Source organism: Salarias fasciatus, chromosome 20, assembly GCF_902148845.1.
Source record: "Salarias fasciatus chromosome 20, fSalaFa1.1, whole genome shotgun sequence".
Lineage (NCBI taxonomy): Eukaryota > Metazoa > Chordata > Actinopteri > Blenniiformes > Blenniidae > Salarias > Salarias fasciatus.
This window is the reverse complement of record NC_043764.1, coordinates 11122246-11134800: the sequence shown is the minus strand read 5'-3', so window position 1 is coordinate 11134800 and position 12555 is coordinate 11122246. Positions and strand designations below refer to the sequence as shown.

General features: G+C 45.4%; 1 protein-coding gene across 3 annotated transcripts in view; it reads right to left on the bottom strand.

Moving 5' to 3' along the window:
• Positions 1 to 12555, bottom strand: part of plxna2 (plexin A2) — a 226627-nt gene that overhangs the window by 188889 nt on the left and 25183 nt on the right. For all 3 annotated transcript variants that reach the window (XM_030118346.1, XM_030118347.1, XM_030118348.1), the window contains exons 2-3: positions 9285 to 10617; positions 4446 to 4628 (exon numbers count right to left, since the gene is read on the bottom strand). In XM_030118346.1, coding sequence (XP_029974206.1) covers positions 4446 to 4628; positions 9285 to 10484 — 1383 coding nt within the window. In that variant the 5' untranslated portion in view covers positions 10485 to 10617. The remainder of the gene's footprint in view (positions 1 to 4445; positions 4629 to 9284; positions 10618 to 12555) is intronic.

Sequence of the window (12555 nt, the reverse complement as noted above, 5' to 3'; positions counted from 1 at the left end):
CAACACTGCCGTTATTCAGGCCCGGGTGCGAGCCATGTGAGCCGGCCGTGCACTCTCTGCCACGTTACCCACTCGCACTGGACATTTGTCATGCTAACCACCTGATCCACTCTTTTAAGTCGTCCCCTGTTGTTAAACGGCAGATCATTCAAACCAATTCCCAATTACTCATCCACGCATGAGAAGCACCACATGTGATGAAAGGATTTACTTTTTTCAACAGATAAAATACATGCCAGTACAACTCAAAGCGAATAAAAATATTCATAGTGGTGCCTGCATACCGACATGGATAGATCGGATGTGTTTGGAGAAGTAATCTGCTTTCATGTCAATCCTTTAATCTCTCAATTATACATATATAATTAAATAAATTAGGTCATATTGACCATGGTTGCGTTTGCTGAAGATTGCTGCAGAAAAGGCCAACTGGGAGTGTTTCCCTTTGGTCCCAGCTTCAACCGCTCTTCAGCCCCCTGCAGCTCTTGCGGGAGAACCAGGATAAAGGATGGTTATTCTCACTGTTGGCGAACTGACTCTGATTAATGGGAAAATCGTAAACGTGCCTCTGCTGAGCTTGCTTTAACCTCTCCGTTCATCTATCGCTGTGATGTCTTTCAACTTCCAGTTTTACATGAGCAGTGGTGCTCTCCATCTCCATTGAAATCAAAGGGAATGCTCCCCACAGCCTCTCTCCGCCTTAATGCCATCGCTGATTCCCACCAAGCCCCGTCCACATATGGGATGTGTCTATGCTTAAGCAGAAAAGTCAACCACACACAGGCAATTTTAATGATGTAATTCCTGGGTAATGTGTGTCCAGAAAGAACTGCATAACTGATTGCCCATCTGAATAATTTGCCCCGCAAAGCTCTGCAGCAGTCGCTCGCTGTCTGGTTCCATAATTACAATAATGCAAATGATATAGTGCAATGTCTTGATATGCAGTCAGATGAATAAAACTGTCAATACTGTTGTTGTCAGTAGAAAAAGTTCATAAAGGCATGCAATACTGACTGTCCACAGCAGGTTTTTACTGAGGTGAACATCTCCTGCCCTGCACCATCAATCACTGCCTCCAAAGGTAACACCCAGAAGTCTGCAACAAATTTCTGAAAACCTCATGACTCTCAAACAGTACATGTACCACAACTGCAGTGCAGCTGAGAACATTCCCCGTTTGCAAAAACAATATGGATTTGTGACTCAGATCCAATGTCACAGAATAAAAAATACAATCAGTACATGCCTCGTAGTGCCACAAAATTCTGTTTCCTACAGTGCTTCACAACATACGCATATATGTATATATATATATACATATATATATATATATATATATATTCCTCACCTCAGTGTCTGCTTACTCCCCCATCCTCTTAACCCCTCTTCCTCAATCAATCCCCTACAAAAGCCTGCCACGGGCAGCGATATCCGCCAACACCATCCCTCATGCTTTGCCATGCTCCAGCAAAGCCCAGGAAACAGCAGCATATACAGGAGCAGGTCTGTAGGGAAAGTAGGAGGCGGAGGGGGTGAAGGGAGGGAAGGAGGAGTGGGATTGAATGGGGAAGCGGTAAATGGAGGGATGGGGGTGGGGTGGTGTGGGTGGGGTTGGGGTGGGGGGGATTCTTTGGGAAGGGAGCCAATCCAATTACAAGCAGCGGTGTAGTCCTGGCTTCTTTGGCGGCGCTAAATTCACATTTCAACGGTCTCTTCCTCCCTCCCCCAATACCTTCTCCTGTCTCCTTCTATCGCAGCCTGCTCCTGCTGCTGTGTTTCCTTATTTTTTTTCTCATCAGGGCTCACACCGCCCCAAACCACACAGCCCAGCACACCTCACCCCTCCCCAAACTCCCATCTGTCTGTCTGTCTCTCCAGGTTGCATTAAAGCAGTGAAGGTATAGAACTGTATCACCAGCAAAGCGTCAAATCTTGTCACCCTAGCTGTGTCATGCTCAGATCTGCAGGGAGCCTGCAGCATCCTACTCCATCTATGTGTCTCACACAGCTCTGCAGGAGCTTATCATGCCTCTGCAGAGGAGCTGCAGCCAGGGCTCATCAGGTCACCCCATCCCTCCACCCACCCTCTGACACCTGAGGGAGTGAAGGAGTCTTGGTGTAAACAACAAATATTTCAAATACACAGCAAAACAAGCATACGACTTAATGACACAATGCCAGCTGGCACGGCAGTCCTCTTCCAAACTGCTCTGCAGCTTTACTGATTACTCCTCACCTATTAAAAAAAAGTAATACTTTCTTTTTCAGCACAGTTACAGTGTGCAGGCTAATTGTGGTCATTCTCTCTTTCATGCACATTAGCTTAACAGTGGAGGGCTTGTTGAATCATGTGCTTCCATGCAAATTATGGCCTCCCCTTGTCCGACAACTTACCTGCATGTAAATCTTTGCACAGCACCAGCAGTGCCTTTGTCTGCTCATGTGATCTCAAACAAATTGGGTTCAAAGAAAGTCCAGGAAACTTTTGCTTCAGCAGGGAGGATATGCTAAAATATCCACATAAAAACTTCCATCTACAGGCCGAGTGCAGAAATGATAAGCACTTTATTATGCTTTATAATGATAATTAAACCTTCAGGACCCCCTCTGCTGTCGACTTCCGACTGTTATCTTCACAAGCTAACAAGGCACTGCTTAGTGTGCTTAGTGAGCAAGTGCCTGAGCAGTACAGCGCAATAAATCACATATCTTATTCACCTTTCCAGTGTTACATTTTTATAGTTTTTTTCCCCACATATCCATTCATAAATCCAACAGTGACTGGCCACTATGAGTAATCCAGAGTCACCACTGTCCCACACAGAGGGACAGCAAGTAAACTCCACACAGAAAGGCTCCTAAACTCCCAATATTATGACTCATAATATCATATATATTTTAGGGCAAAATCTAAAATATTTTAACAAATTCTTTTTCTTAGAATGAATAAAACTCATCACAAATGAATCAGGTAAGGTATCCTGGTTATTCATTACAAATTTCCTCTGTAATCTAATTACAGTGGAAGCGTGCTGCTGGGGTTTCCCTGCTCTGGCTGCTGTGCTGTGATACATTTTCTGTAGGTGCTCTTTCTCCACACCGGTTAATTCCTCCCCCCACGTTACTGTGGTTACATGCATTTCCCTTTGAGGAGCGACTCTAAGTACACAGGAGCAGGCAGGGCTATTTTGCTTGAATTTTCAAAAAGGGGGCATAAGACGGGGGAAAATAGAGGAATTGAGGGGAGGCGAGTCGTGGCAACACACAGGACTGTAGAAGGAAAATATAGAGATAAAAACGGTACAGAGGGGAAAACAGTCTCTTCTGTCTCATCTAATTCAACCAACTAGGAAAAGACCCTAAATTATTAAAAAGCTCAAACAGAGGATTACATCAAATAAATATTTCTCCACCGCCGCCTGATTGGTGAATTGATTAAATAATGAATAGGTGAAGACCAGAATAACTTGGGCCAAAACCATTTGTTGTGCATTGCCAGACAGAGAGAGAGAGATATTGAAATGCTTTTAGCAATGCTGCTTTCCTTTTTCAATCTCCTTCTCTGAGCTTTGTGCGGCTGTTGTGAGGAGGGCACAGTGTAAACCAATTATGGCCCCGCAACACACTCTTGCTGTCACTCAGAGTCGGCTCCACGGGAGGAGGAACCAGGTGAATACTGACGACCCGATACCAGCGGTCTGAGAGCCAGACGAAAACACAGAATCACATCTTTCTCCACTCAAACATTCACTTACTGCTATATACCATATATAGTTTAGAAGCCGGTCGCATTTGCTGACGTCTGAGCCAAAACAGTGCAACAGCTGTTCCAAATTAATCAGAAAAACACAGACACTCATGATTGACAAGCAGACTCGCTCATCGCTGCTCTCCAGGGCACAGCACACACTTTTTCACTTTTCAATCTGTCAGTCAGCAATCTCATCTAATACCTTGTTTCCTGTGGCTGGGGTGTGAAATCTATCATTATTAACTGGCCAGGAGCCCTTAACCCTCTGTGGTGCCTGTACTCTCTCGCCAAGCCTCCGAGGTTTAGTGCCTGAGCCCGCTGCCTCTTTCCCGCTCTCAGTGGGCCCCGGGCAGAAAGGTGCCTATTAAAATTAATGGGTCAGCGCAGGTTATTCAACGCTGCAACACTGGAGCTCACTTAACAAGAAACTGGTAATGACCACTACAGTAGGCCGGCCATTGCCATTACCCCTCCCTGACACTTTGACAGCAGACATTAAATATTAAGGAGATAAGTTTCCCCCAGACCATGATCCATCTGTGAAGAAATGGGACCACTTCACGGTGTCTGTACCCCACAGGCCAGCTGGACAGCCAAAGTCCCACACTATCAAAGAACTGAAGTGAGCACAAGCCTCCTCCTACAAGAGGTCATTCATTGACTGCTGGATGAGAAGCGAGCCGGTACTCACCTTCTTCAAGCGTCCACTCTTGGTGCCCACAAACGCTACACAGTAGCCGTTGTAGACGTACGACGTCACAGAAGTCATGCGGTCTCGGGTCTCAGTGTAGAGAGTGTGGCCGGTCACCAGCTGAGAGCCTCCGAGTGGCTGGTTGATGTCCAGACCACAGAAAGAGTCGTCGATGGGCACCGGCTGCACACAGAGAAAAAGAAAAAAAAGATGAGAAAATACAGATTTTTTACCAATGACAAAAGATAAGAGGAAACGAGAAAAAGAACAAAAGATGATCGTGACTATGAGGCAAATGTGTCACTTAAAAGCAGAAACGCTTGGTATGGTACATAGGGTAGAAATAGAGGTGACACAAATATGTCAAAGAGAAACAGAATCAGAGACATTAGTGATGAGCAGAAACTGACATACTGAAAATTATTAAAGAACAACTCGGGGAAAAAAAAGTGAAGATGAAGGTGACCGAGCGAGACATGATGAGGGAGTGATGGCCACAGTTATGGAAATAGCAGCAGTGTCAAAGAATGTCTAAGATGGAAATGAGGAGGTGAGAAAGGTGAGACGGACGAGGAGAGGAAGGTCGGAGCGCGATGCGGGAGCAAAAATTAGTCTCCCTGCCAGACAAACGTTTGTCTTTCAGTTACGCTTGACAGATAAGTATCAGCTCCACCTGACTGAGCTCCACCTTGCTCTCATCGTGGCTCATTACCCTGGCCTATCATCACACCTCTGCAGGAGGACACACACTGCATGATAACTATGTGCAATGGAACACATAATCTCTTATAAGCAAGCACACTGAAGTATTCACAGATCAGCTTCGCAATATAAGAGTATTGTCGTATAGATACACTGTTTTCTGCTTATACATAACAAAATGTGATGTTTTCTGTGTTAACATGCTTTATTCCAGACTGATGTAACTTCTTGTAGGATTTCTAGCTACAGAAACAGTTGGGCTGCGCAACACATTCGAGCCTTCACTCCGTATGTGCATCAGGGAGACTTTGCCACCCATGACCCCAACGCCGGCTTACCTCCTTTACTTCCTTAGATAACTTTTAATAGATACTGACCGCTGCAGACCTGAAATTCCCCACAAGAGCCACATGCAGTTTTAGAGTTTTAGACACATCATCTACGAGGGGGGAGAAAAAAGTTAATTTAATTCCTAAAATATCTCACTAACTAACAGATGCCATGGTAATGGGATAATCAGCAATCGCTTCAACTGTCAGTGGTCATAATCTTATGGCTCATCAATCTAATTGGTTTCAATTAACACGTAAATCAAAACAGTTGGAGAGTTGCTGCCTCTTCTAATTGAACCCGCACAGCTGAAAGTTAGCATGAGCAAGCAGTAACTGCTGCATTGATGGTCACTATTCTGGTAAACTTCTGTTTCTGTATTCACTGTCATTAGCTCATCACACTTTGTGTTGTGGAAACAACCTCAAGTAAAGTGTTGCTACATCATGTAGTCTCTTTCAATATTACAGAATGTAACACAGAAAAGAGGAGGGGAAGAGAAAGAAGTAAGACAGGGATCTTTCTGGTGTTGAATCAGGTCAGCTGATACTTTCTGAGTGGCAGTGGCCTCAATGTGCCATGTGGAGTAAAGCGAGACGGCCAGGAAGGACTCCCATGTATGCATCCCATAGTTCCTTAGTGAAGTGACTCCGCCTTTTTCACCCCCCTCCCTCCATGAATATCCATCCCCTTTCTGTAACCCCGGCTCATTAGTTCTCTTTCTGTCACTGTACCTGTCTCTCATCTGTCTCCTCTCTGTCTCCGTCTTCGTCCCTGTCAGTGTGCAGCAGACTGAGTGACACTTCCCACTCTGGGAGGCAGCTCAGCCTCTCACCACCAGCCAGGGCAGTAAAACCTTTTTTCTACAGAGATTTTTTTTTTTTTTTTTTTTTTGAGAACGGAGTGAAAGGCAATAATGCTGACGGAGAATAATCGCCTCCACTCATGTGGTCACGCCCCTCACTTTATGGCATTTCCTATTATTTCCTTTTCCCAAAATAGTGCAGACTGCCGTGGGGTCCTCTACTGCAGTATGTAAATCCAAAAAAAAAAAAAAAAGGGAGGAATCTGGTGAGCTCATATCATTATTTTGGTCTATGGTTATAAAATCAAAAGTGCTTTATGTAACTGTTAAGTGCATGTCTTAAGCACATGCTGATCAGACACGGCGGACACGCTGAGTGAATCAGATGGGAAAGCTATCAGCTATCTTTGGGAACAGCCGTGAGACCCAGACTTCGGATTATCAATCGCTACTCCCTCAAAATCGTGCCGCTCTTTCGCATATGGTCCACTGGGCTCCAGACCATTTGGTTGTGATTATATCTAGACTGTTCAGATGATGTATGCTTAGCAGATTTGGCACACAACTCCATTCCCACTGGACTCTGTGTGGTTGAGTGTTCTTGTTCACCTTCCTGCAGAGGTTTTGCTTTTCTTTTGTTTATTTCTCTGCTTTCATATACGTGTAGCGATAATATGTACAGTTTCCTTGTGTTACACAGTTTGTCACACTCAATAAATTTGTTACTTCTAGCAGAGTCAACACCGCAGGCTGTAAGACAATATTTAATCTGTTTTTGTGAAAATTGTTTAAGGCCTAGTCTGTTTCCACTCCACAGTATTAAGACTTCTCCACATGACGGGGAATTTGAACAAAGGATAAACTCGCTGTGACAGTATATCTGCGCTCGGAGGCTCTCTCCCAGGGCACGTTATCAATACTAACTCCCCTTTGCTCTGAAGAGTGTTTAATTAGTCGGTAGGGCATGAGCAAAAAGACAAGAAGATTGTGTCAGTCAGAAAAGAGACAGGCTGATACAGAAAGAATCCCATCATGGCTCGGCTCCATGGGATTGACTACAGAATTGGTGTGACTCTCCAGATGGCAGAGGCTGGACGGCTGGGTGATAAATCTTTGATTGGCTGCTGTGTCTGAATCCCCCTGGCTCAGCGTCAGCTCCATCCCGAGTCTCAGCCTTGGCCTGCTTGTAAGCGTACACACAGTAAAATGTCTTTGAGAACGAGAGCTGGGAGTATAATTAAGGTCCTCTGGCCTTAGCCCGCCGGTTACCTGCTGTTAGCAACAAACCTGAGGAATGGCACCGCGACTGTGTGTGAAATTTACTGGGAAAACAGGCAATGTGAAGTTAAAAAAACTGTCTCTAGGGTAGGGCTAACCTTGAATCACCTCATAATTTTGTGCTCTAAGACACGCACTCTCTAAAAATACCACACACACAGAGGCGCATATTTATTTAAGAAAAGGCGAGATGTAAAACCTGCACTTGAAAGCAGGCACATAGTTTGAGATGAGGATTCAACATCAAGGAGGCAGTGTCAGCATGGGTGAGATAACTGGGTGCTAAATGTAATTTGTATAGGTTTTAAGAGTCCTCTTATCCATTGACATCTATCTCCATAATCCATATTACACTATGGATTTATTGGCCGCTCATTGAGAGCAAGGACACGTTCTCAAAAGACGGTATTTTACATCTTCTTATCTCTGCGGCTAAATACACAAAGCGTGCGTATCCTCGGGGTGATTTGAAAGAAGAGCAGAGCGTTAATGCCAGAGTACGTTTATAGAATGGAGTGGGAGGTGCAGCTTTACAGGTAACGGCTGGCAAACTCCAACATTTAATAAGTTGATTGGAGATTCTTCTGGGAAAATGTAAAAATAAAAGCAAACAAAGAAAACCCTCGAATTTGAGCTCACACAGTTAAAAAGACTTGCTACCTCAGCACTGCCACCACCATTTCTCCTTCTGCCCACTTTGCCGTTATCGGCACCCCGCCTTCTCAGCAGAGCTAATAAAACGTAGCAGCCAGCCCCAGATAGTGTCTCCCTCCTCCTGACAACCACCTCTGACATTGTGCTAATGGGGAATTTACTGATTTTAATAAGAGTGGTCAATTAAATTGCCCGAAGGGATTAGCAACAAAAGAGGATGATCAGTGGTTCGCAGCACAGAGACGGATGAGGATGTTATTAACCCCTACAGTACATGTATACTGTATGTCCAGTATTTTTATCTACATGCAGACGTACAGCACATATGCACATATCCAGTTCATAGAATTCTTCATTTCAAACTACTGATTACAAATAGACATCACAGGGAGGCCCAGGTCTTCTGGGTATGAGGAAAAATCAAGAAACTTAATTCTGCTTGACAACATGGAACAGACACAGAGCCTTGCATTATGGGATAATTGAGGTTTTCAGAGCCAACAGACTCTATGATATATGCCAACGTCAGAAGTAGACTATACTGTGCAACTTCCCCAAGGCTTTCTTTTAGTTATAAAAAGGAGAATATTTTGTTTATATTCTGCTCAGTTAAACATTAACACCTTGAGTGGTTCCAGGAATAACAAATCCTCAACAATTTATTCTCTAATTGAAACATAAATGAAAGTGTACAACAATTTGACATGAGCAATTTCATTACAGATGGTAAGCTGCACTGCACAGTCAGAACATGTTTGGATAGCTGTATATGAGCGTTCATTATCACATAAGACTTAAAATTTCACTGTATTAGTGTTAAGTTGGTCATGTCCTGACTGTATTATCTAACTGAGGGGAGGAAAAAGTGTTAGTAGTGTTGTTGTTATGAAGCACAACTGCTAACGACTTAACCACTGAGCAGCTATCTCTTAGACTTGTTTGATTAAACTCAAGACTTTGTGAGATTTCTCAATTGAGACCTGACTGATTGCTGTCACACAGAAATTGCATAGCATACACTGCGTGGCATATATGATATGTATAGAACAGAGATCATGAGAGGAACTCACCGCTTTGGTGCACTGCACATCTTTCCCCAGGAGCCAGTTGAGTTCCAGGTGTCCTTCTCCCTGGTAGCAGGACTGCAGGCGCTCTTTAATGCGTGCATTAATGTCTCGGATGGTGAAAACGCACAGCGCTGAGTCATCTGGCGGGCGGTGGAACTGCTTCTGGCCCTTAGAGAAGATGGTGAACAGCACGTCATCTTGGGCACTGATGTTAAGTGAGGCAGCGAGAACGCGGCCTGGCTTGCCGAGGTAGGCGGCCTGCAGGAGGCGGTACTCAATGCCGTTCTTCACACAGCCAACGGGCAGAGAGACATAGGAGTGAAACTTGCGGTCATCCTTGCAGAGGCGGACGATGCGAGAGGTGTAGAAGAGATCGCTGCTAGATCCGCTGGATGACATGCTGTTTTCCGGTGTTTCGGGTTGAACAGTCAGGAAGTAAACAAAGCTGCCACTGGCAAAGCCATACACATAGTAGATGTCAAAGTGGGAGACGAGTGCCAGTGTGTCTGATGGTATCTTGATAAGTGATGACACAAAATCAGTGTGCAGTTCGTAGTCAAGCATCGCAGACGATTCTGGGTCACGGGGCAACTTTCGACTGGAAATGGTTGGAAAGTAGTCCTGCTTGCCATCCACTGCCGTGCCAATAAACAGCGTGCCATCCTGGCCCTGTGAGGGCACAATGACTCCATACATGGTTCCAGTCTGGTTGACACTGGAGAGGTAGTGCTCTTTCTTGTGTGAGGGCTCCACTAAGATGAAGAGGTCATCCAGCCGGAGAAGCTTACAGACACCCTGGTAGAGACTGCCACAGGCCAGCAAACGATTTTGGGAATAATCAATAAGGAGAAGCTTGTTAACGTTGTTGGTAGAAACAAGCGGCTCAGAGCACGGTTGAACAATCAAAGGCGGGTAGCAGGCCTTATTGTCATCCTCTGGGCCTGTATCATGGGACACCAGGAGGGTCAGGTTGCCTGATAGTTTGTACACACGGTTGACTGCTCCAATATACAATGCCCCTGTGGTTTGGTGAACTGTCAGGTGGTTGAACACCCATTCCCGGCGCTCAGGGTGGAAACTAGTGAAAGTCTGCCCATTGCTCAAGGCAGGAAACGCGAGGAGCCAAAAGCCTAGCAGAGCAACCATTGCTCCTAATTTAGGCTCGGATGATAAAGTTCTGCGTCTGGTCTGCCAGCCCTCCATGTTCGACGGGCCTGCAATAAAACTGCAGCAGGAGCAGGTAGGCTCGACACGGGGAGGACAGAAGGACACCGTTGCCTTTTTGCTGATGAAGGCTAACTTGCAGGTCGAAGCTCCCAAGGCTCGTCACATGTTTCTATAAAAAAAGAAAAGAAAAGAGAGAGAAAAGATCTTAGTTTTCACAGCTCGCACCATGAATCACTTGAAGGAAACACATATTACCACACGGAAAGGCCTGTTGCTAGGTGAAAACATATAAAAGGTTCGACTTCAGAGAAGCGATGAGCTGTGGAGAGAGGGAACAGAGATCTGACAAGACAATGGGCGGAAACCATTATGTTGCACATTCCAAAGGAGTTGCTGGACAGGGTGAGACAATGCAGGAAAGAAAGGCAAGTTGCAGTAACGGAAATTAGCCTGACCTGACTCATACTCATACTAACACTACTGCAGTCACACACTGTGAAAGCGGTTTCCAAGAACAGAGCAGTCAACACTCATTGCTCCAAGGAAGACACTTTGCCATGAGTCACTGGATTTCATTGCAAGTATAAAAGGAGTTCCAACTAGTCGTTTTATCCTTTTTTTTTTATCCAATTTAAGAGTTCATCTTGGCTGATTGTGGGCAAAGAAATGGTCACAAAGCGAGACTACCACACACACTCAGAGAAAACATTATCCATCATACCAGGAACCACCATCAGAGAGCTTGCTTTTTTTTTAATCCGTAATATATCTCAGTACTGTAGTTTAAATCAGACAGCTACACACTTCCCATGTGTCATATTGACTGAGTAAAAATATGCACCTGACAAAGTCTTGCAGTTCATGCAACCACATTCAGAATGGGCTGTACAGTAGCATCTACATGCGCTATAAACCATAGATGGAGCTGTATGCGGTCTGTCCCCAGGAGTTAATTATCTCATCCACTAGAGAAGAAGGCCTGGATCTTATTACTGGAGCAAACTGAGAACAAATTGGAAGCCACTTCCACGCTCTCCTCCCCCTGCCTCCCTCCCTCCCGCCCCCTGCTCTTTAAGGAGCACGTTTTACAGTATCGGTATCAATTCATTACTTTTTTTTTCTCTAAACATCGCTGTTCTTTATGTTCGCTTTTTGTCCTATTTATCGTGAGGTAGCATGATCAGATCGTAAAGGGATTAATCACGAGCAGCACAACAATCATCTTAACGTGGATCAGCTATCTTATTAGATTTGCGCACAACTCCCTCATAAAAACATGGGCAAAGAAAACATGCTCTGTGTGTGTGTGCGTGTGTGTGTGTGTGTGTGTGTGTGTGATTGCCTCAGTATTATCAGTCTACTCTATCAGAACGGAACAGTGTGAGGAGCTAACAAATGGAGAGAATGGTAGTGCATCCCCAAAATCAAGCATGATTAGGCGTAGCGATCCAACAAGGGTAATTACTGTGGAGCTGGAGGAGGTAAGCTGGGGAGCGACACGGGGACGCTGGGGGCTCGAACATGTCAGAAACGGCCCTACATCGTTTGTCACGCTCCAGATTTGCATTTCCAGCAGCGAGGGCACGGGGAATCAAGGGTGAAAGATGTGGCTGGAATAATCAACGACTACGCCTTGAATTAACGAGCACTCGCAACTGAAGACAGGAACGGAGTGCCACACAGTGAGACACTGAACATCGACGCAACTGCGGAGACTTTGTTCGAGGCAGGTTTGATTTGCAGCCACTGATTTGGGATTACCTCTGAACTGTGTCAGCCCCTTTCACTGACCCCCCCCCCCCCCCCCCCCCCCCCCCCCCCCCCCCCCCACTCCAAATCTGGTAATGGCCATCTTGGGGTGCCCCTCTACCCCCCCTTGTGATCAATGAGTGCTCGGCACAGCTCAGTCTTAAATATAGACCCTTAGGAAGTGTATTGATCCATGTGTCCATAAACACAGGTCCTAAGGCCCAGTCAAGCTGTTCTTGGCGTGTGTATAGGCGGAGGTGTGGGAGGTGCTCTCTCCCAGAAGCACTTTATTAGCATGGTCATAAAAGTGCCATTGCCACTAAAAAAAAGCAGTGAGGCCCAGACCCCCACCCTCACT